This window comes from Bos javanicus, chromosome 11 (genome assembly GCF_032452875.1).
Source record: "Bos javanicus breed banteng chromosome 11, ARS-OSU_banteng_1.0, whole genome shotgun sequence".
NCBI lineage: Eukaryota > Metazoa > Chordata > Mammalia > Artiodactyla > Bovidae > Bos > Bos javanicus.
The window spans coordinates 73,621,323-73,647,074 of record NC_083878.1 but is presented as its reverse complement, the minus strand read 5'-3'; the positions used below and the strand labels follow the sequence as shown (position 1 = coordinate 73,647,074).

Sequence of the window (25,752 nt, the reverse complement as noted above, 5' to 3'; positions counted from 1 at the left end):
AAATTTAAAGACGCTTGCTCCTTGGAAGGAAAGTTATGACTAACCTAGACAGCATATTAAAAAGCAGAGACATTACATTCCCAACAAAGGTCCATCTAGTCAAAGCTACGGTTTTTCCAGTGGTCATGTAAGGATGTGAGAGTTGGACTATAAAGAAAGCTGAGCGCCAAAGAATTGATGGTTTTGAACTATGGTGTTGGAGAAGACTCTTGAGAGTCCCTTGGACTGTGAGGAGATCCAACCAGTCCATCCTAAAGGAGATCAGTCCTGGATGTTCATTGGAGGGACTGATGCTGAAGCTGAAACTCCAATACTTTGGCCATCTGATGCGAAGAGCTGCCTCATTTGAAAAGACCCTGATGCTGGGAATGATTGAAAGCAGGAGGAGAAGGGGATGACAGAGGATGAGATGGTTGGATGGCATCACTGACCTGATGGGCATGACTTGAGCAAGCTCCGGGAGTTGTTGATGGACAGGGAGCCCTAGTGTGCTGTAGTCCATGGTTTCACAAAGAGTTGGACATGACTGAACAATTGAACTGAACTGAAAGCTAAGAACTACCAACACAGAGCTTGTGATGCAATACAAAGACTTCAGCTTGTATTTCACAGGCAATGATAAACCAAAGGACATAATGAAAGACGAAAGAGAATTAATCATATTGTTTATGTATAACTTTTTCTGGCTCCAAATCTCATGTTCTTCCTTCAAAGTGACAAAATAATATCTATTCCTTGCCACAAAAACGAAAATAATGCCATCTATGCAGACAGACAGGAGAGTGTGGCAGAGCCCAGCATACTGAAAAGAGACCCGGGTCAAAATCAACTCTTAGTGAAGAAAGTGCTCATCAGTAAATGCCATAAAACAGGTTTTAGTGGGTCTATGACATTTTTACTTCTAAAAATGATTGCAACAGAACTTAAACAGCACTTTTTCCTAATCTTCAAAATGCTTTAGAAATATTTATTTTCACAATAATTTGCATCCCTTATTCAAATATTCTTTAACTCAACTCTGTTGCAAATAATAGTCCTGGATTCAGAAAGTCTTGTATTCAAATACAGAATAGCAGCTATACTTCTCAACTGACCTGTATTCTTTTCCACTCTGGTTATTACTGGTCTCAACAGCTCGCTTCAGATCAAGCAGGCTGTATTCTTTAGAACTCTGCATTCGAATGGGTATATCTTTCCTGTTCTCCTTTGCTTTTTGCGTATCTTCTTTTCACAGCCTTTATGTTTAAGAACCTGTTTATAAGCACGTAACTGTGTATCCTGAGAATGGTAGGGGTGGGGTCAAATTATGAATCTCCCCCACTTATAATGCTTACCATCACTTACAACTTTAGGTTCACAGTTTGAACTACCAAAAGATTTATTCACTCTTCAAAAGGAAGTATTACTATAAGCAAGTTAATAAATGATATATTTAAATATACTTTATAAATACTTAATAAAGAGACATATAAAAATCTAAGCATAAAAGCATGAAGAAATAGTTATCCAATAAAATAAATGCAGGGGTAGTCTCACAATTCTTCCTCAAATCACGTTATTTTTACTTTTCTCAAAAAGAAAAAAAGCTCCCTCCTCTCAACTATTTGCTTTCTGGCCAAACTTTAGCATTTACTCCTTTGCTCTGAATGCTTTTCTTGGCATTGAAATCTCTTGGCCTACTTTAAGCCTAACAACTTCCTGTAACTGCCCCCAAACCCAGCAAAGGGAAGGTGTCGCTTTTACTTGTGCAATATTTGGTTAGAGCTCTGCATTTTTCCTCTGCAATTAGAGGCAGTGGAGAGAAGTCGCACTCACTTAGCAGCCTAATCCCTTACGACTCTGTCCTCTATCTGACTGATTCCTTCTTCTTGGAAAAATCTCATTCTTGATCCTTCCCACCAGACATCTGAATTTAATCCATAAACCCCAGTCAAGTTACATTTAAAACTGAACAGTCCCCTGCCCTTAGCATATAACCTCACCAACATCCACGTTTTCAGTACTTCCAAAGTCAAGTCCAAGTTCATACTAGGATCAGTTCTCTTCAGACAAGATCTGGAAAGATTTTTAACCTGGTTTCATCACCCAAAAAATGTGACTCATTTAATATCTGGCCTAGCTGGAAAGTTGATTAATAGGTCAATACTTAAGGTATAACACAATTCATACTGAATATGAACCCCTATAGAAAGATGCTAAAATGAAAGGTGGAACAGGTAATATGTGTTAAGGATGACAGGAGAGAGGAAACATGTTATTTTAACCCCACCCACAGAGAATCCCTCTGGGGAACAGCCCCCACCAATAAGGAACATGATGACTCTCGTTCTCAGACTTCCCTGGATGATTCAGCTCCACAGACCAATCATTTTTACAGTCTGACAATAAACCATGCACGTGACTTCTAAAAAGAGTTCTTATCCTACACTGAGACAACACCGCGATGAGCTCTGCGCCAAGCTAAGCAGACAGTGAGTCACTGAATAAACACTTACGTTTTAACATGCAGGTACCTTGAGAAGTCTCTGCACTCCTCACCTGTGCCTTTTGCATGGGAATTTGCTCATTTCAGTTTAGTAAAGTCTCAAATTTTTGGATACTTAAACTAACCCAAGTTGAATGGTTGTCGATAGCTTTGCACTATCTAATAAGAGTTTGTTATTCAAATTAATACTTTCAAGAACAGGACTATGGGGAGCACTTTTTACTTAAGAAAACAAGCTGTTTTTACATCTTTGGCAAACAACTGTAAATGCTGCCAACCATAAATTAGTATTCTTGCATAAAAATAGACTTCTACTTCAGAAACACTATTACCCGTCCAATTATCACACGTAGCTAACTAAGAGTAATAACAGCATTTCTCCTGGATTTTCAAAAACTCATATTTTTCCAATTAATCTTCATTTACAAAACTTCACTGTGAATGTATTATGCAATAATCAACAGCAAATCAAGAATCTATTTGCAAATGTCAAAGAGCTTAATCAAGTAAAATCAACACAGAGTATTATTCAAATTTATCACAATCAGAATGCCTGTTAATTTTCATTTCAATCCTACAAATATTTATTAAGAATCCAGCATTGCAGAAATAAAAGGTAGAATCTCTGCTCTCAAGGACTTTTAATCGTATTTGTATAATTGTAAAGCAGTTGACAGCATTATACAGTGGAAACTCAAAATAATGATCTAGACAAGCATGACAAGTCCTCATAGGGATGAAAATGGAATTGCTGATAACAGGGAAGACTATAGGGTGGGAAAAACCAGGGGTGGGGAGGGGGTGGTGGGCAGAAGACCAACCAAAATGCATAGAGAGAAGAAATGAGAATGCCATATCAGAAAACTGAATAGTGCCTCAAGGAGCTTAATTAGAGCTTGGTGTGAGTACGGAATTAAGGACTGATAGTGTAGGGCTTGCCAGGCGGCACTAGTGGTAAGGAATCTGCCTGCCAATGCAGGAGACACAAGAGATGCGGGTTCGATCCCTGGGTCAGGAAGATCCCCTGGAGAAAGAAATGGCAACCCATGCCAGTATTCTTGCTTGGAAAGTGCCATGGACAGAGGAACCTGGTGGGCTATAGTTCATGGGGCGCAAAGAGTCGGACATGACTGAACGGCTGAGCACACACACATACGGCATCAGACCTGAGGAGTACAAACTTCATTGAAAAACCAGATGAATCTTTGAGTGTTTCCAAGGTGGGAGGTTACATGATGAAAATAGTGTCTTCATCAGGTTACTTTAGAGGTGAGTTTTGAATGGACTGGAGAAGTTCCTCTGTTATTTCCGCTCTCCTTACTTTCAGAGGAAGAACAAAGGCAAGGAGAAAGCAACCCTCGAAAAAGCATTCCTCTTGCCTTTTCTTAAAAAAAAAGATGAAAAGGAAAAAATAAAATAAAGACCAAAATAACAACTTCTCCCCTCACAATTTTTTTATCTGAATTTTTTTTTTTAGCTAATGGTCAAGCCTTTTGCAGGTATGCATATCCTGAAATCAGAGTACTGTCTGAAAATTTGCACAAATACTTGTATTCTCTTGGGAGACAACAAAAGCTTTAAAATTTAAAGAGCAAGGAAGTGATGGGTAGAGAAACAAATGAACTTCAAAGTAATTCTGTCACCAAGCACTTAGACTAGGGCTCAGTGAACTGGCTTCGGGGGTCACACTACCCATCACATCACACAATGCATACCATCCACAGCAATATCCTACAGGGCAGAGAGTGCTGTGTGGACACACGGGCTCCACTCCTCCTCTGCCACCAAAGCGACTGTTCTCCATTTTGCAACAGGTTTCCCCTTAGGATTTCACCTTTATAAAACATTCAAAAGCCCAGCTCGTTCTTCACCATCCCCTCGAAATTTCCTGAAAAAGCTATGGTCAGATCTTCTAAGAATTAGAAGAATTAACTAACCTTAGCTTTTCTAGGAGCTAAATAGGCTACTATCGAGGGCATCAAAAGCTTCCCATCCAGCACTAATTCTTTATTTTTACTTGGCTTTTCCCTGTCATCCTGAATCCATCAAAGAACAGGCAGAGGTATCAGTAAATACTGCACATAAATAAATGAAATGTTTGTGTCTCCCAGGAAATTGTACCTTTGTTTAAAAATCACTAATGGGGAAGACCATAACCTAATAATATCCTTTTTCAGCAAAGTCCATTCCATAAACATGCTAGGCACATTCAGAACTTAAGGAATACATTTGTTTTTATTTAAAGTGAACTAGTTCGGTTTTGCTTTTTTTAAATTTTATATTGCTTCATTTTCTTGCATCCAGTATTAAAAGGAAACTTTGGAGACTTTTAATGTATCCAAATTAAACTGCTAAAACAAGATTTTAAAATGATTTTCAGCCATATTTCCAAACTACACAGAAATGTTTTTCCTATAAAATTCATCATAAATTAGATGTATCAAAGTCTTTAGCCTAAAGGAATCTTCAGATTGCTCAAATTTAAAAGAGTATTTTCTATAGTTATGTTAGATGGTAAACAATAACCCTGGGCCTTTCACTGATATGTTTAGTAGATATGCTTTGAAGATTTTATCCAAGCCTAGTTTCATTAGATATATGATTTTTTTAACAGGTTTGTTCCATTAAAGGTGGAATTTCACTATATCTCGTTTTGGTGAAGGTCACCGACTCATTTACAAAACAAATTTTGATTAAAAAAAATAGGAGGGAAGATAAGGTTCAATAGTCAGGTAAAGTGTAAAGGAATTTCTTAGGAAGTCATTATAAAACATTTTTCCTTCTTACAGAGGAAAACATAGAATACAATAATTATCCAAGAAGAATCTCCTATCAGGTTTAAACTATAAAAGTTTAGACCATCAATTCAAAATGAGGTAAGTCTTCTAGAAAATAATCTATCAGAAATCACAATGACTCTGAACTTCCCTGGCAGTCTAGTGGTTAAGACTTCGCGTTCCATTGCAGGGACTGTGAGTTTGATCACTGGTCAGTAAGCTAAGATCCCACATGCCTCATGATCAAAAAAAAAGAAAACACCCAAAACATAAAATAGAAGCAATATTATAACAAATTCAATAAAGACTTCAAAAATGGTCCATATTAAAAAAATCTTTAAAAAAAAGAAAAGAAACCATTATGGTTCAATCAATAGCTGGTACCAGGCCTCCCCCTAAAGCAGCATGATTACAAAAAGAGGCCCATAAACATATATCTAAATACTAAAACTATCAATCAAACCAATAGATTACTCATTAAAATATGCTATATCTCTGTACAATGACTAATATACCTTCAAAATGACCTGGAAAGTCAAATTCACCATCTGGGATTCAGACACTTGATGCTCCCACATTGGGAGAATCTGGTCCCCTTTTCCTGCCACCTCCAGCACACCCCATACTTTGAAAAACCATATATGCATGTGGACACTCCAGCCTACATGTCCACAATTTGTCCACATCTACTGCAAATATCCAACCCAAGACGATTCCTTGGATTCAAGGGTACAACTATCTTAAAAAAAAAAAAAATCAACAAGACAACTTACATCAGTTTCAAAAGTATAAGTATTAGAGCAAATGGACTGGGAATTTTTAAATAAACCTAATAAATATGTTAAAGAGACATATGAAAATATATTTTCAGGGAAATGCAAATAAAAATCATAATGGGATATCATCTCTCATCTGTTGGAATGGCTATTGTCAAAAATAGTAAATAAGAAGTGCTGATGAGGATGCAGAGAAAATGAAACTCTTGTATGCTGCTGGTGGGAATGTGAACAGGTACAGCCACTATGGAAAACAGTATGGAAGTTCCTCAAAAATTTAGACATAGAACGACCACACGATCCAGAAATTCTACTTCTGGGAGTTTATTGGAAGAAAATGAAAACACTAACTCAAAAAGATATATGCACCTATCTGTTCACTGAACCATTATTTACAACAGCCAAGACATGGAAGCAATCTAGGAGTCAATCAGTATATGAACAGAATAAAGAAAATATGGTGTATATGTATGTATATAAATATATATACAAAGACATACATATACACATACATACATACACAATGAAATATTAGTCATAAAAAAAGGTAATCTTGCATTTGCAATATGGATGGACGTTGAGGGCAGTATGCTAAGTGAAATGGGTAAAGACAAATATCATATGATCTCACTTTTATGTGTAATCTGTTGATTAAAAAAAAAGAAATTTCCAGTTGAGAGATACAGAGAATAGGCTGGAGGTTGCCAGAAGCAAGGGGTGGAGGGTGGGCAAAATGGGACACGGGGTCAAAGGTACAAACTTTCAGTTATAAAATACGTAAGTCATGGGGAGGTAGCGTACAGCAGGGTAACCACAGTTTAAAACATTGTATTGGATATCTGAAAACTTCTAAGAGAGATCTTAAAAGTTTTCATCAGAAGAAAAAAATTTGTGTAACTATGTATGGGGATAGATGTTAACTCTCTGAAGTGACTTAGCATAGCATAGCATAGACCTATTGTGGTGATCATTTTACAATATACAAATATTGAATCATTACGTTGTATACCTGAAACTAATGATAATGAAATAAGAACTACAAATCACATAAAGAATGAATCAGACATACTAGGTTTGAAAAATACAGTTAACTGAAAAATAACATAATAAGTGGGACAAACAGTAAAACAGCTCTAAACAAAGAACAAACTAATGAGGAGAAGTGCAGACTGATAAAACTCTTCTAAAAGGAGGTAGAGAAAGTCAAAGAATTGAAGCATAGATGAGAAACAATAGGAGACAGAAGAAGTAAATATGACAATATTCCAAAAAAAATAAATAAAAACGGAGGAAATATTTGGCAATGACAGATCAGTTTATTCTGATCACCTCTTGCTCTGAGTAAAAGTAGAAAAGATGGGGAAAAAAATTTTTTAATCTTTCTGAATGCAAATGAGGACTAATAACTGAGTCACCTAATGTAAAGGAGCTGGATGACCAGAGAGCTGAGGGCGATGGCTGAAACCACTTTTTCCATGCAAGCAATTTTCTGATCTCAGAGGACAGCTCAGAAAGGCTGAATCACAGAGTAGTAACTCTGAAAGTATTAAGGAGCTGGAAGAGACACGTGAAAGACTGAATCCTGATGAAACTGCCTGCTCCTCCTTCCCATCACTCTGGGTTGAAAGCCAAAGGCTGCACCTGGACTGCTAGTGTGCAGAAGTGACACAGGGCCTCACACAGGCTGGGCTGGAAACTGAACTCAGGTGCCTCTGGACTGCTGAGGTCTCCAGGCACCTGGCAAGAGCAAACAGAAACCCTCTCTGTAGGAAAACATTCTCCTAGGCCTCAAAGTATTTCTGCAAAATGTTTTAAAATATAATCTCTGATACATAATACAAATTTTAAAATTTTGGAATATGTTTCTCACATAATATAAAATAATAAGGCAAAAAGGAAATAAGATAACAAGAATGAATACCAGAAACAGCAAACAGTATAAAAAGAACCATAGGGAATCTAGATATTGGATTAAAAGCCCAGATCTTACCAAAAAGCTCTGCTTATTGTATTTAAGAAATATAAGAATGATTCATTTGGCATCATGGTAATATTGCTGAAGACCAAAAGAAAAAAGAAAAGGAAAAAAAAACCTTAAGAGTTGCAAAGGAAATTGACAGATTACCATCAAAGCAACTAAAATTACATTCACTGTCAATTTCTCATCAGAAATAACAGAAGCTACAAAAATATTAGAACAATATTCTTAAAATGTTGAAAGAAAAAAATGTCAACCAAAACTCATATACCAGATGAAAATATTCTTCAAGTATGAACATGGAAATTTCAAACAAAAATTAAGACAATGTGTCACAATCTGACTTGCAGAAAGGAAATACCAAAGGGTATTCTTCAGGCAGAAATAAAATAATTTCTGATAGAAGCTTGAAAATGTAGGAGTGTGAAAAACAACAAAACTAACAAACTAAGAAGTCTGAGCACTCTAAGGCTTACAAAATGTGAATCAAAGGGATCTCCTATTTACTAGTACAGTTTGGAAGAATCATATGATACTTTCTAAAAATCAGTTCCCTGATGGTCCAGTGGCTGAGACTCCAAGCTCCCAATGCAGGGGGCCGGGGTCTGATCCTTGGTCAGGAAACTAGATCCCACATGCCACAACTAAGAGTTTACATGCTACAACTAAGACCCAGTGTGCCCAAATAAATGAATAAATAAATATTTAAAATAAATAAATATCAATTCCATTTAAAGCTGAACTTTCAAATACCCTACAGCTCAGCAATACTATGCCTCAGTTTAGAACCAAGCAAAACATTTGGACAATGTACCATGAAACATGTATAAGAATATTCCAAGCAGTGTTGTTTCCTAGAGCAAATATCTAGAAAACACCATGGTAGTGTAGAAATACAACAGAACATTTTATGCTAGTTAAAATAACTGAACTATAGATAAACGCAACATGAATGAATCTTTAAAACGTATTAGTGGATGAAAAATAAATAATACAATAGTACATCAGCATGGCACTCTTTTTATAATTGTAAAAATATTTCAACTTAGGTAATACTTTATGTCCATATATGTGAAAACAATGTTTTTTTAAGAAACAAGGAAATGATAACACAAATTAGGACAGGGTTCACCTCAGTTAGGTACAGGTCAGTGGGATGGGTTAGAAGAGATAAACGTAAATAATTGTCAATGTTCATGTTTAAGTGCTTAGCTTAGACAGTGGATTGGTGGGTGTTTGTTATTTCAATGATGAGGGCAAAAAGAGTATACGGGGGTAAAAAATCAGGAGCTATAGCAGTGGTCCAGGCAAAAGATGATGCCAGAGGTCTAGGATGTAGTAATGGGGACGGGGAGTTCAGTTCAGTTCAGTCGCTCAGTCATGTCCGATTCTTTGCAACCCCACGAACCACAGTATGCCGGGGCTCCTTATCCATCACCAACTCCCGGAGTTCACCCAAACCCATGTCCATTGAGTCAGTGATGCCATCCAGCCATCTCATCCTCTGTCGTCCCCTTCTCCTCCTTCCCTCAATCTTTCCCAGCATCACGGTCTTTTCAAATGAGTCAGCTCTTCACATCAGGTGGCTAAAGTACTGAAGTTTCAGCTTCAACATCAGTCCTTCCAATGAACACCCAGGACTTATCTCGTTTAGGATGGACTGGTTGGATCTCCTTGTAGTCCTAGGGACTCTCAAGAGTCTTCTCCAACACCACAGTTCAAAAGCATCAATTCTTCTATGCTCAGCTTTCTTTATAGCTCAACTCACATCCGTACATGACTACTGGAAAAACCATAGCCTTGACTAGATGGACCTTTGTGGACAAAGTAACATAGCTGCTTTTTAATATGCTGTCTAGGTTGATAATAACTTTCCTCCAAGGAGTAAGCGTCTTTTAATTTCATGGCTGCAATCACCATCTGCAGTGATTTTGGAGCCCAAAAAAATAAAGTCTGACACTGTTTCCACTGTTTCCCCATCTATTTCCCATGAAGTGATGGGACCAGATGCCATGATCTTAGTTTTCTGAATGTGGGGCTTGAAGCCAACTTTTTCACTCTCCTCTTTCACCCTCATCAAGAGGCTCTTTAGTGCTTCTTCACTTTCTCCCATAAGGGTGGTGTCATCTGCATATCTGAAGTTATTGGTATTTCTCCCAGCAATCTTGATTCCAGCCTGTGCTTTCATCCAGCCCAGTGTTTCTCATGATGTACTCTGCATATAAGTTAAATAAGCACGGTGACAATATACACCCTTGATGTACTCCTTTCCCTATTTGGAACCAGTCTGTTGTTCCATGTCCAGTTCTAACTGTTGCTTCCTGACCTGCATCCAGGTTTCTCAAGAGGCAGGTCAGGTGGTCTGGTATTCCCATCTCTTTCAGAATTTTCCACAGTTCATTATGATCCACACAGTCAAAGGCTTTGGCATAGTCAATTAAGCAGAAATAGATGTTTTTCTGGAAGTCTCTTGCTTTTTTGATGATCCAGCGAATGTTGGCAATTTGATCTCTGGTTCCTCTGCCTTTTCTAAAACCAGCTTGAACATCTGGAAGTTCATGGTTCACGTATTGCTGAAGCCTGACTTAGAGAATTTTGAGCATTACTCTACTAACATGTGAAATGAGTGCAATTGTGCGGTAGTATGAGCATTCTTTGGCATTGCCGTTCTTTGGGACTGGAATGAAAACTGACCTTTTCCAGTCCTGTGGCCACTGCTGAGTTTTCCAAATTTGCTGGCATATTGAGTGCAGCATTTTCACAGCATCATCTCTTAGGATTTGAAATACCATCACCTCCACTAGCTTTGTTCGTGTGATGCTTCCTAAGGCCCACTTGAGTTTGCATTCCAGGATGTCTGCCTCTAAGTTAGTGTGAGTAATCACACCACTGTGATTATCTGGGTCGTGAAGATCTTTTTTGTACAGTTCTTCTGTGTATTCTTGCCACCTCTTCTCAATATCTTCTGCTTCTGTTAGGTCCATACCATTTCTGTCCTGTATTGAGCCCATCTTTCCATGAAATGTTCCCTTAGTATTTCTAATTTTCTTGAAGAGATCTCTAGTCTTTCCCATTCTGTTGTTTTCCTCTATTTCTTTGCACTGATCACTGAGGAAGGCTTTCTTATCTCTCCTTGATATTCTTTGTAACTCTGCATTCAAATGGGTATATCTTTCCTTTTCTCCTTTGCTTTTCACTTGTCTTCTTTTCATATCTATTTGTAAGGCCTCCTCAGACAGCCATTTTGCTTTTTTGCATTTCTTTTTCTTGGGGATGGTCTTGATTCCTGTTTCCTATACAATGTCACGAACCTCCGTCCATAGTTCATCCAACACTCTGTCTACCAGATCTAGTCCTTTAAATCTATTTCTCACTTCCACTGTATAGTCATAAGGGATTATGTCATACCTGAATGGTCTAGTGGTTTTCCCCCCTTTCTTCAATTTAGGTTCATGATCTGAGCCACAGTCAGCTCCCCGTCTTGTTTTTGCTGACTGTATAGAGCTTCTCCATCTTTGGCCGCAAAGAATATAATCAATCTGATTTCAGTGTTGACCATCTGGTGACGTCCATGTGTAGAGTCTTCTCTTGTGTTGTTGGAAGTGGGTGTTTGCTATGACCAGTGCGTTCTCTTAGCAAAACTCTATTAGCCTTTGCCCTGCTTCTTTCTGTACTCCAAAGCCAAATTTGCCTGTTACTCCAGGTGTTTCTTGACTTCCTACTTTTGCATTCCAGTCTGCTATAATGAAAAGGATATCTTTTTTGGTTGTTAGTTCTAAAAGGTCTTGTAGGTCTTCATAAAACCGTTCAACTTCAGCTTCTTCAGAGTTACTGGAGTTCATAGACCTGATGGCTATTCAAGAGGCAGAAATCAAAGAACTTGGTAACTGACTGAACACTGGGCTGACAGAGGAAGGAAGAGTTATAATGACTCTCAGTTTCAGGTTAAGGACTGGATGGAGAGCAGGACTATTTAACAATAAGGGGAACAACAAGTTTCCAATGCACTGCAAGGAATTTAGTAATGAACACTGTAGTCGGTACCTTTATATCCAGTGCAACTGTCCCCACGATGAGGCAACATGGGTTGAGGGTGAGAATTTAACTGCCCTTGGTCCTAAAGGCATAAATCCTTTGTTCCAGCTAAAAACAATAGAACAAAACTAAACACCTAACACTCACACATACATGGCCCAAATGCACATTTCTGGAGGGAGACTCCAGTACTTCTGCTTGGTGTTAAAAGAAAACTGGCTCTCTCTGTCTACCTAGGCTTGACCGGAAACATTTAGTAGCTGCTAGCAGGCATTTTCTGAAGCAGAAGGATAAATGTGATAGAAGAGGTGGGCAAAGCCAAGACCACTATAAAGAAATGCAGCCAGGGCCCTGGGGCAACCACAATCCAGGGCTGGCCTGCCTCTGGCTCCTCTGCCATGTGAGCCTGTGCGCCGGTTACCAGAAAAGCCCATGTGAGTAAGCTTCTTACTGCTTACAGCTGAAGACATGGAACTACTACAGGGGCTGGAAACAGAAACAAGGTTAATAAACCACAAACTCTAAATCGGCTCAACTGAAGAAGAGTCGAGAAGGCTTCCTGTCCCTCATGCTGGGAATTTGGATATCCTTGTTACAAAGAAAAAACAATGTTGGTTAAAGCACCACCCTCTGTACCTTTGGATCAGGCCATGTAACTGCAGTACTGTAACTGTGGTGCCAAGGGCCTGAAGGAGGAAAAACTGAGGCTCACAGAATGTTCTGGCTAGCTCCTCACAGCTTAAAGTCCTACACACAGAAGTTTATAATGTTATTCTTTGCATTCTACAATGTTCATAATTGTCAAATGTGAAGTATTTTAAATTCTAAGTTTCAAAAAATTAATTCCTAAGAAAGTATACACTTAAGGGAGAAAGTCTGAGATCCTGTTTGCTCCAATTGGTTGTTTTAAGATCTCACAATCTATTATAATAATAATCAGAAATAACCTGACCAAAACTTTCACTATGAGTTTGGAGGTGAGGGAATTTAATAACTAAGTAATTGGTACATGCAAATTTTAACACTGAGAACTTATGCAACAAAAAAGCCTGAAAAGATCAATTAAAATAACATGAATTCTACATATCAAAGGAACTCTCCAGCCTAAGTAACACAGTGGCCCTTATATAAAGAGACTACTCCTTTTTGAACTATTTAACAATAAAAGGGGATTCCCCAATAGCTCAGTTGGTAAAGAATCGGCCTGCAATGCAGGAGACCCCGGTTCGATTCCTGGATCAGGAAGATCCACTGGACAAGGGTACCCACTCCAGTATTTGGGGCTTCCCTTGTGGCTCAGCTGGTAAAGAATTCACCTGCCAGGCAGGAGACCTGGGTTTGATCCCTGGGTTGGGAAGATCCCCTGGGGAAGGGGAAGGCTACCCACTCCAGTATTCTGGTCTGGAGAATTCCATGAACTGTATAGTCCATGGGGTCGCAAAGAGTTGGACACAACTGAGTGACTTTCACTCACAACAACAAAATGTCCTGATTTTCAAAAATAAGATTTTGACAACCAGATTTTTTCTTTTTGTTTTGGTACAAGAAAGCCAATTTCAAGTTTCCAGAGTGCTAACTCAGTAAGCTCGTATCATATAAAGATTTTAAGATTAGTCAAGCTTTGATGATTTACTCTGACGCCCATGCCCACGCATCAGACATGAGAATTACCAAAGTCAGCACTGTCGTACTATTACTCCTCACTCTTCGTAACTCATTCATTTTTCCTAGCTCTCTTCAGCGTGCCCTCTACTGATGTGTCTTCGTCTGATTCCCGTCCGTTGCTTTCCTTTGTCTCTTGCTGTGCGTGTCCAGCTTTCCCCTACCATGTCCTAGGACGCCTCTGTGCCTTCTGCCCTTCCCTTTGGTCTTCCCATTCTCCCTCTGCTATATCTTCATTCTCCCTTCTCCTCTAATCTTTAGTCATAGTAGTTAACTTATCTGATATAATAATAGAATCAAAGTTTATAATCTCCGCTTTGTCATTTTTAAGTTGTCAGATGATTTTTATTCCAATACTTTGGCTACCTGATGGGAAGAGCTGACTCATTGGAAAAGACCCTGATGCTGGAAAAGATCGAGGGCAGGAGGAGAAGGGGACGACAGAGGATGAGATGGCTGGATGGCATCACTGACTCAATGGACATGGGTGTGGGTGGACTCCGGGACTTGGTGATGGACAGGGAGGCCTGGCGTGCTGCGGTTCATGGGGTCACAAAGAGTCGGACACGACTGAGCGACTGAACTGACAGACTGACTGATGGTCGTTATTTCTGACTTTAAAATACTGTTTCTTACATTGTGTTGCACGGCCCTGAACTGACGCCCTCAGCAAGTCAGTATCATGATAAGGTACTGTTTACTCACCACAGAACAACAGTTTTTACCAAGGTTTTTGAATCAGAAGAAGCATTCCTTGGACAGTATAAAACTAAGCTACTGAATTCATTCATCTAAACTGCTTTAAGAAAATGGCACTAGAATTCTGGGACTCATATTTTAAGAATTCAAATTTCTTTTTAAAAAACTGTGATTAAATGGATGGAATATCTAATGTGATAACATCTTTAAAAATGTTGTGAATTTGGTGACTGCCTCTGTGTGACCTGGCCTTGACATCTGAATGGCTTTACCATTAATTCACAGAACCTTCAATATTATAAAGTGTAACTAACAGCATTCTACAAATACCTGAACTTGCTTTTCTACAGAGATAAAAATGAAGGAGAGAGAATGAACCCATCCAACCCAGATAGCTGACAGTATAGCAGGAATCAGCAACTAAATCCTTAGTTCCGAGAAAATAACCTCAGTGCTTCCATCATTTATGATTCTTTTTTATTCTTTATCATACAAACTTCATTCTCCACAAATACCAATATAACAACTCATTTCTGTTTTACTTTGGAGTATCTTTAGTTTTCTTCTATTGTTTGAAGGTTTAGAGCACAATGTTCTACATGGAAAAAAATTAAAATAGAATCCTAAACATAAATAAAGAGAAAGCAGGATACTATAGGCCAAGGGCAATTGTTATTTCATCATAAAGAAAAGTTAGCCTGGATGTCAGATAGAAAGCCTCATAATCAAATGTACAACTTGGCTATATTTCACTGGATACAGAACATCAATATTAAGGTATCTATGCTTTTACCAAACAATGTGTCTCAAGTGTTCTGACTCTCCCTAATGTTACAGAGGTTACTATGTGACACGCCGCAGGACAGTAAGTCATTCTGGCACTGAACCAGTCTTTAGAAGGGACTTATACTAATTCATTTCCCTATTAACTGTGACTCTGAGTTGACAAGCCCTGGCAAGGCAGTGTGAAAGAAGGATGATTAGGAGAGAAATATTCTTAAGATGGAGTAAGCAGGGAAGGTACTAGCCTGTCATATGCAGCAATCATAAAGTTGAGAAGGAGGCTGATGGACTGCTCCACACTGATTTGGTGAGTGGAAGGAAGGCGCTTGTTCAGCTGGTAGTAGATGGATGAGATGACGGTCTCGAGGCGGGACACACTGATCTCAGTGCTATGGTCCAGTGTATTAAGGCCATTGTCTCGGAAGGCTTCAATCATGTTCCAGATATCAACAAGATGGACTAGAACACAAAGAAAAGAAGTTGTCAACAACTCCACAGTTTTAACTTATCAGAAAGCTAGAAGAACTTTACATTTATTTATATTTAATAGAAGAGTGAAGGGTAGGGCTTCCCTGGTGGCTCAGTGCCAATGCAGGAGACACGGGTGGGATCCTTGGTCCTGGAGGATCCCACACGCTGTGGAGCAACTAAACCAGTGCACCACAACTTCTGAGTGTGCACTCCAGAGCCCAGGAGTCCCAACTACTGAACCCACATGCTACAGTTACTGAAGCCCACGCGCCCGAGGGCCCGTGCTCCGCACCAAGAGAAGCCACCGCAAGGAGAAGCCCTGGCACTGCAACGAGGGAGTAGCCCCTACTCTCTGCAACTAGAGAAAGCCCACGCAGCAATGAGGACCCAACACTGCCATAAATAAGTAAGTTTTAAAAAAGAATAGTGAGAATGGCAGAATATGTCACCCCAAAATATGTCACTTTGACCTATGGATTAGTTTGAGCTAAAGACACTTGAAAAACAGCAGATGCCAAAAAGGACACTCTGACCTCCCCCTTTCTTCCCCAAAGCAGAAATAAAAAGTCCCATGTGAACAATGCCCTCCCTATTTCAGGAGGAAAGAAACATCCTCATCACCAGAGGCAGTGAATTGAGTGTCAGAGAAATCTGTACCGACTTCACTAAAACAACTCTTGTCTTTAGTCTCTCGATATTTTATTTTTCCACAACTGCTACTCTTTGTTCAACTCAGTATATAAGTACTTAGTCCTACTCACTTCTTTTTTGCCTCCCCTTTGCTGCTTCAAAAATACATAATGCAAAATGTAACAGAACTTCAAAAAGACAAAGTCACAAGCTTTGTGGGAGGCAGTAACATACTCCTCTTAGCAAGTGACAGAATAAACATATAAAAAGATAAGTACAGTCATAGACAAAGTTTACAACCAATAAAGTAGGCATAATTGACACCATATGAAGTCCTGCCCCAATGATCAGAAAATATGCTTTACTTTCAAGAATAAAAGGAATACGCATAAAAATTGACCTTAAAAAAAATTGGCCTTACCCTGAGTCATAAAGCTAATCTCAATAAATGTTAAAGGATTAAAGTCATATAAACATTGTCCTCTGGTTAAAACAAAATTAAGTCATATATCATTATCAAAAGAAAACTTTTAAAATAAGCCTTATCTTTAGAAATGAAGAACCATACTACTAGGAACTTCCTTAATCTGATTAAGGAGATCTACAAAAAACTGCAGCAAACATATTACTTAACAGTAAAATGTTGAAAGCCGTTTCTCTAATACTGAGAATGAGATAAAAACGCCCACTATCATCCTTCCTATTGTATTTCAGATCCTAAACCATATAAATATGCAGTAATTATCAGTACAAACATTGGAAATAAAGAAGTGTAACTCATTCAAATGACAAAATTATATACATTAAAAATCATAAAAACTCTATACATTTATCACTAAAATTAATATGTGAGTCTGGAATGACTGCTAGATACAAATCAAGATATGAAAGTCACTGCATTTCCACATACCAGTTACAGGTAATGAAATTTTAAAAACGTATAATAGAATTACACATCATCAAGAATTTAGGAATAAGTCCAATAAAGGATGTGTAGCATCTCTACCAAAACACCTATAACTAGCAGAAAATGAAAATCTAAATAAATGGAGGGATATACCATGTTTATAGAATAAAATCTCAACACTGGATATATAGCAATTCTCCCCAACTTGATCTACAGATTCAATGCAATCCCAAGAAAATCCCAAGTGATATATATTAAAAGGATGAATTTTACCATATGCAAATTAAATTTTTAATTTTATAATTAAAATTATGTTTTTAGTATAAATTAACGGATTCTAAAATTTGTGTGAAAATAAATGTAAAAAGGAAGATGTCTCTATAGAACAAAGTAGGGAGACTTGTTCTACCTGATATTCAGAACATGCTATAAAGCTATAACAATGATGATTGGTACAAGGATAGACAAATAGACCAATAGAACACAAGAGTCCAAAAGCAGATCCTCTCATATACGGACACAGCTATCAACATTCTGGTGCATTTCTCCTAATGAATATGAGAGAAAGATTTTTTTAGTAATGTAGAAACCGGATGGTCTCTTCAATAAACAGTGTAAGGTCAACTGAACATACATATGGAAAAAATTTGATTCCTACTTATACTCTCCACCCACAGAAAAATTTCAGGTGGATTGAAGAATCATATGTGACAACATAGAACTTCTAAAACCATGCATCTTTTGTTTATATTACTAATGCCATTAGCCTGGCTCAGCCCACACACAGACTAATGTGTTCCAAGAATTATAGGAAGAATTATAAAACTGGTAGTTGCCCTAGGACAGTGGTTTTCAAACTTTTTGACAACCCACAAAAATGTATTTTAATCAAAACACACATACACACACACTTCTAGATATATAAAAAACATGTTCCACAAAATGCCTTACTATATAAGTTATATTCTAGCTTTTTGCCCTTATTCTTTCTCTCCAGTACATGCTTTAAATTCTGGCTACAGTCCACCAAAACGGTTTCAGGAACCATTAACAGGTCACAACCCATAATTTGAAAAACAATGCTCTGGGAAATCCAGAGAAGAAACATGACTTTAATCTAGGATGGCATGGTAAACTCTTCAAAGAGAATTTTAAGCTAGAATTTCTGAGTAGGACTTAAAGCAGTGTAGAAGTATTTAGATACAAAGTGACTTATAATAAATGGCAAACAAAACCTAGACTAAAACAGATTTTCCCACTCTAAGGCTAATGATCTTTAGATTACACAAAACAGTTTTTCCTTAATACACACACAAACACATATATGAGAAAAGTACAATAATTCTAAATTAGTTCTCTGTACACAAATTAAGAAGGATTTTATATGCCTGTGTATATACATATACACATACATATATTTATTTCATAAGTAGCAACTGTGGAAGCAACTGTTTATAGAAAAGGCTGATTTACGTTATAAGTTTAATCAAGAAAGTTCATTTTTATTATACCTTTATCAAAATATTAGCTTTTCTTTCCCTCCAGAAACTGATAAATTGTATTAATTTTATATAAAACTTTTCACTAAAAACAGTGACAAGGAGAAATCAATTCTCCCATTTAAAGAATTAAGTAATCTCAAAGCTGGTTACCGTACTGAGTTTCTTAAATATTTTGAGGGACACCCAGAATAAATCAAGAAGTTCTTTCCATTATGAAGCTTACATTCTAATAAACACTTATGATAAAAAATAACTTAATTAACATTACAATATGACTAGAACACAGTAAAAACCTTTACACTATCAAAAGCTCTATCATAGAAATGAGTAGAAATGACTTACGGTTGCATCGTTTTTGTACAAATCGTAATTTGCAAGCTGTTCTGTAAGTTGATAGTCGTATGACATCAAAATTCTGAGCACCTGAAAAAGGGCAAATAAAAAAACCTTCAATTAGATTTACCATTTAATTTCCACACACTGGGGAAGTGACTATTCTATTGTGTTGGCACAGGCTATACATAACATGTCAAATAGGCCTTCTTTGGCTAAAACACAAGGTGGAGAAGAAGGGTTAAGAAACGCTTCTGTGTGCCCACTCCATGCCAAGCACGACGCCAGCAGTTTTGCCTACATCAGTCTGTCTGCTAGTCTAGGAAAACTCTAGGGCAGGACCACTCATGATTTGAGTGAATGAATTACATATTCTGCAAAGTGAAAATCAGTGGTAGAGTAGGAAAGACCTCAGCCTAGAGTCAGGAAAGCTCAATTCCAGCCCCAGTCTGACCACCAACCTTGGACCATGACCGTGGCCGTGTTACATCCCTTCTTCTTGGCCTCACTGGCCCCATCTGAAAAATCAGGGAACTGGACCAGCTGATCTCTAAGGTCCCCTTCCATGTCTGAGGCAGACTGGGTTTTTCGAGAAAGGGCCATGCCAGTATTTCCAGACCACTGTTTTATGTGCTTCTAGTACACTGCCCCTCCCCAGCAAGGGCTAAAGATTATTTCCCTCCACCTGCATGTGAAGTCATGGGGACTGCCTCTACAAAGAGAGTGTGGCAGAGGAACACTGCCTGATTTCTGAAGGTGGGTGATAAACCTGGGACAGCTTGGCCCTGCTCTCACTCTCTGAGGATGCTTGGAAGCTGGACATCATTGTTGTAAAGAAGCCCAAAGTAGCTGGATGTGGAGAGACCACACAGAGATGCTGGTAGGCAGAGGAACCGAGTCCATCAACTCAAAGTCAGCAGCAACTGCCAAACACGTGAGTGAGCAAGTCAAATGACCCAGCCTTGAGTCTGAGCCTCCAGCAGAGGCCTCAGGTTCATGCAGCAAAGTCAAGACATCAGCACTGGATGACGTTCTGTTTTCAGACCCAAAAAAAGATGTAAAATAAATGACTGTTCGGGCATAAGTGATATATAGCCAAAGTAACTAGAACAAAGCCTAAATTACATGAGGCAATGAATCAAACTTTGTTTGCATTTCAAAATTTGCTGTAAAAGTCTCCTTGAACGTTAAGCCCACTTCAAGGAACTCTGACCTCCAATGTGCGGTTTTTTTTTGTTTTTTTTTTTTCATTCATACTGCCTTTGTAAGATCTGGCAGCAACTTTTGACTCAACAGAGGGAAAGGGAACTGTCATAAATTTTCTTCTTCTACCAATATTTATAGTCATCTCTCATTTCTTCTCATTCCACAGTATAGGAAAAAAAAAGAAGGATTTTTCCAGGTTTTTGGTGAATATACTTATTGACCAAAAATTGAAGCAAAGATTTCTTTTAATCTCATTTCAATCAACCTTTACCTTGATGTCATGATTAAAATTATTTCCTTCATCACCTGGCTCTCACAAAATTTCTATCCTTCTATACATACACCCCCACTCCAGTACTCTTGCCTGGAAAATCCCATGGACAGAGGAGCCTGGTAGGCTGAAGTCCATGGGGTCGTTGAGAGTCGGACACGACTGAGCGGCTTCACTTTCACTTTCCACTTTCATGCATTGGAGAAGGAAATGGCAACCCACTCGAGTGTTCTTGCCTGGAGAATCCCAGGGATGGGGGAGCCTGGTGGGCTGCCGTCTATGGGGTCGCACAGGGTTGGACACGACTGAAGCGACGCAGCAGCAGCATACATACACCATTCAGTCCTGTTTTTTTAATATAACAGGTTTTTTGAAATAGAATTCACCCATTTAAAGTATTCAATTTAGTTGTACAACCATCACCACAGTTTTTAGAAATTTTTCACTATTTCAAAAAGAAACCTCTTCCCCTTATGAGTCACTCTGCTTATTTCTTAATTGGGTTGTCTGTCTTTCATCATTGAGTTGTAAGAGTCCTTTAAATGTTATAGATATGAGTCCCTTATGAAACATATGATTTGCAAATTTTTCCTCCCATTCTGTGAGTAGTCATTTCACTTTCTTAGTCATATCCACTAGAGTACAGAAGTTTTTAACGTTGATTAATCCACTATATCTACTCATTCTTTAGTCACTCGCGCTTTTGGTGTCAAACCTGAGAAGGCGTTGCCTAATCTAAGTTCATGAAGATTTATATTAATACCTATGTTTTTTCTAACCGTTTTACAGTTTTAGCTCTTATATTGAGGTCTATGACATATTTTCGGGGCTTTGTTGGTAGCTCAGCTGGTAAAGAATCCGGCTGCAGGGCAGGAGATGCCGGTTCAATTCCTAGGTCAGGAAGGTCCCCTGGAGGAGGGATAAGCTACCCACTCCAGGATCCTGGACTTCCCTGGTAGCTCAGATGGTAAAGAATCCACCTGCAATGCACAAGACCCCAGTTCAATTCCTGGGTCAGGAAGATCCCCTGGAGGAGGGCATGGTGACTCACGCCAGTATTCTTGCCTGGAGAATCCCCATGGACAGAGGAGCCCGGCGGAGCCTTGCAAAGAATCGGACACGACAGAGCGACTAAACACATGACATATTTTTAGTTAATTTATTATGTGGCACGAGGCAGCAGTTCAAATTCATTCTTTCACATATAGATACCCACTTGTCCCACCACTATTGGTTCAAAAGACTATTCTTTCTTCATTAAATGGTCTTGGAATCCTTGTGAAAAATCAAGCGACCACAGGTGTATGGGTTTAATTTTGAACTTTCAATTCTATCCCATTGATGATATATCTATCCTTATGCCAGTACCACACAATCTGGATTATTATGGCTTTTGTACAATAGTTCTCAAATTCAGAAGTGTGAGTCTTCAAAATGTGCTCTTCTCTTTTGAAATCATTTTGGCTATTCTGGGTCCCTTGAATTTCCATATGAATTTTAGGACCAGCTGAATCCCTTTCTGTAAAGAAGCCAGTTTTTCATGAGAACCACAGTGAGGTCATGGATCCATTTAGGGAATATTGCCATCTTAATGATAAATTTTCTGATACTTTAACACAGGATATCTTTCCATTTATTTAGTACTTTCTTAATTTCCTTCAATAATACTTTGTAGTTTTCAAAGTTTTACACTTCTATGTTGAAGTTATTCAGTCTGATTCTCTTTCACTCATTTAGTTTCTATGTTACTGTGGTTGTGCCGTGCTTAACCGCTCAGTTGTGTCCGACTCTTTGCAACGCTATACACTGTACTCCACCAAGCTCCTCTGTCCGTGGGGATTCTCCAGGCAAGAATACTGAGGTGGGTTGCCATGCCTTCCCGACCCAGGGATCGAATCCATGTCTCCCTCATTGCAGGCAGATTCTTTACCATCTGAGCCACCAGGGAAGTCCAGGAATCCTGGAGTGAGTAGACTATCCCTTCTCCAGGGGACCTTCCCAACCCAGGAATCAAACCAGGGTCTCCTGCATTACAGGCAGATTTGTTACCAGCTGAGCTACCAGGGAAGCCCTTCTATGTTACTATCTCAGTCTAAATATTTTAAGTTGGAACCATTAAACATTAATTATTCAAAACCAAACCAATGATTTTAAGAAAGAATGCTGACAAATGTCCAAGGGCATTTAAGAAATAAACCATCATTAAATCACTGTAGCTAAGGCTGTATACTGTCATGCTGCTTATTTAACTTCTATGCAGAGTACATCATGAGAAATGCTGGGCTGGAAGAAGCACAAGCTGGAATCAGGATTGCTGGGAGAAATATCAATAACCTCAGATATGCAGATGACACCACCCTTATGGCAGAAAGTGAAGAACTAAAGAGCCTCTTGATGAAAGTGATACAGGAGAATGAAACAGTTGGCTTAAAGCTCAATATTCAGAAAACAGATCATGGCATCTGGTCCCATCACTTCATGGCAAATAGATGGGGGAACAGTGGAAACAGTGGCTGACTTTATTTTTCTGGGCTCCAAGATTGTTGCAGATGGTGATTATAGCCATGAAATTAAAAGACGCTTACTCCTTGAAAGGAAAGTTATGACCAGCCTAGATAGCATATTAAAAAGCAGAGACATTACTTTGTCAACAAAGGTCCATCTAGTCAAGGCTACGGTTTTTCCAGTGTTTTTCTCACATGTATGGATGTGAGAGTTGAAAGCTGAGCGCCGAAGAATTGATGCTTTTGAACTGTGGTGTTGGAGAAGACTCTTGAGAGTCCCTTAGACTGCAAGGAGATCCAACCAGTCGATCCTAAAGGAGATCAGTCCTGTTTGTTCATTGGAAGGACTGATGTTGAAACTGAAACTCCAATACTTTGGCCACCTGATGCGAAGAGCTGACTCATTTGAAAAGACCGTGATACTGGGAAAGATTGAGGGCAGGAGGAGAAGAGGACAACAGAGGATGAGATGGCTGGATGGCATCACCAACTCAATGGACATGGGTTTGGGTGGACTCTGGGAGTTGGTGATGGACAGGGAGGCCTGGCATGCTGCGGTTCATGGGGTCACAAAGAGTAGGACACAACTGAGAGACTGAACTGAACTGAAACATATGTTTTTATGAGAAACACTGAGAAAAAGGATGTTAACAGCTAGGAAAGGGAAGTTCCATCCCCAGCTGATCAAACAAAAGATTATTAATCTAATTGATCAGACTTTTGCAAGGCATTTATTAGGCCATGTTTGCTAGTGGAGAAGTAACTACAGTAAAAAAAAAAAAAGTCAGTGTATCTGGTATAACTCACTCTCTTCAAACTCTTTCTCCAGTGCAGTTAGAATCAGATTAGTCACCACAAAAGATGAAATAAAGCAGATACCATGCAAGTCCAAAGCTAAATAGTTTCAGAAAACAGAAGACTCCAAATGCTTCAGTTTGCCAGAAATCACTATGCTAAAGTTTCAGGAACCAGTCAAGAGTTAAGTATCACTCTGCTTTCCTTTGCCAGTCTGATCCTTAAGAAAATACATCACTCTAAATGCAATAGGGGAAAATGTACAAATAGTAGTAGGGCTTCCCTGGAGGATCAGATGGTAAAGAATCTGCCTGCAATGTAGGAGTGAAAGTGAAAGTGAAAGTGAAGTCGTGTCCGACTCTTTGCAACCTCATGGGCAGTAGCCTGCACCAGGCTCCTCCATCCATGGGATTTTCTAGGCAAGAGTACTGGAGTGGGTTGCCATTTCCTTCTCCAGGGAATCTTCCTGACCCAGGGATTGAACCCAGGTCTCCCGCATTGTAGACAGACGCTTTACCATCTGAGCCACCAGGGAAGTCCTATGTAGGAGACTTGGGTTCAATCCCTGGGTTGGGAAGATCCCCTGGAGAAGGGAATGGCTACCCACTCCAGTATTCTTGCCTGGAGAATTCCATGGACAGAGGAGCCTGGAGGGCTACAGTCCACAGGATCCCAAAGAGTCAGACATGACTGAGCAACTAACCCTTTCACTTCACTTCATAGATAGCAGTGGGCTATTACAGAATTCAGAAATTTTAAGAATTTCTGGCCAGACTATCATTTCTTTAAAATTTAACAGCAGTCCAAATCCAAAAATAATTTCAAAAGGGATTTCCCAGGTAAGAACACTGGAGTGGGTTGCCATTTCCATTTCCAGGGCATCTTCTCAACCCAGGGATCAAACCCAGGTCTCCCGCATTGCAGGCAGATTCTTTACTGTCTGAGCCACAACTCAACAATTACAAGGGGTTCATAGACATTAACTATTATTTCATTAAATTGATGGTAGGTGCTTATGGAGAATAAATAGAAGGTAGTTATGAGGATATAATAGGTACCCAGGCTAGGTGCCAAGGAGAATGTGGGTTTGTCTGCCAAGACAAAGTGGGGAGGGGTGTCCCAGAGCTGTACAAAGGCTCAGGGGTGTGAAGGGACCGTCTGGATGGCCGTACTGTGAGATGTGTGCTGGGGAGACCACCTGCATGCTCTTTGAAAGATAGCTAGCTATTCCATATGTCAGAAGGCATATCAATGGTTGTCCCTGACTTGTTAGGAGGGGGCACATTTGGGTCAACTGGAAATAGGCACAAGGGAATCTATCAATAACCTCAGAACTTCACTAAAATCTCACTATACTAATATTCAACAAATCAAGTACTCTAGCCTCCCATGTATTTCCCTTCTTCTGGAGCAGTCCAATCTTCCCTGATCTATATAACAAGAATCCACATCCACTAAGTATAGCCTTCGCTTTTTTAATACTTCCCCTATGTAAAGTGAAAGTGAAAGTTGCTCAGTCATGTCCAACTCTTTGCGACCCCATGGACTATACATGGACTTGTCCGGACCAGAATACTGGAGTGGGTAGCCTTTCCCTTCTCCAGGGGATCTTCCCAACCCAGGGATTGAACCCAGGTCTCCCACATTGCAGGCAGATTCTTTACCAGCTGAGCCACGAGGGAAGCCCAAGAATACTGGAGTGGGTAGCCCATCCCTTCTCCAGTGGATCTTCCCAACCCAGGAGTCAAACCAGGGTCTCCTGAATTAAATTCCTGATCAGAAAACACGTTAGCTTGGCAAATACAAAATAGAAAAAACCCGAGTGAAGAAATTTAAATGATTAGAATATCACTTTGGAAATTCTGAACTAGAAAGGATTCAGTTCAGTTACTCAGTCATGTCTGACTCTTTGAGATCCCATGGACTGCAGCATACCAG

At 39.1% G+C, this 25,752-nt stretch overlaps 1 protein-coding gene across 14 annotated transcripts in view; it reads right to left on the bottom strand.

The window, feature by feature from the left end:
• Positions 1–25,752, bottom strand: part of DTNB (dystrobrevin beta) — a 241,584-nt gene that overhangs the window by 178,823 nt on the left and 37,009 nt on the right. For all 14 annotated transcript variants that reach the window (XM_061433109.1, XM_061433112.1, XM_061433114.1 and 11 more), the window contains 2 exons: positions 19,048–19,128; positions 15,441–15,654 (listed from right to left, as the gene is read on the bottom strand). In XM_061433109.1, the coding sequence (XP_061289093.1) occupies positions 15,441–15,654; positions 19,048–19,128 (295 nt within the window). The remainder of the gene's footprint in view (positions 1–15,440; positions 15,655–19,047; positions 19,129–25,752) is intronic.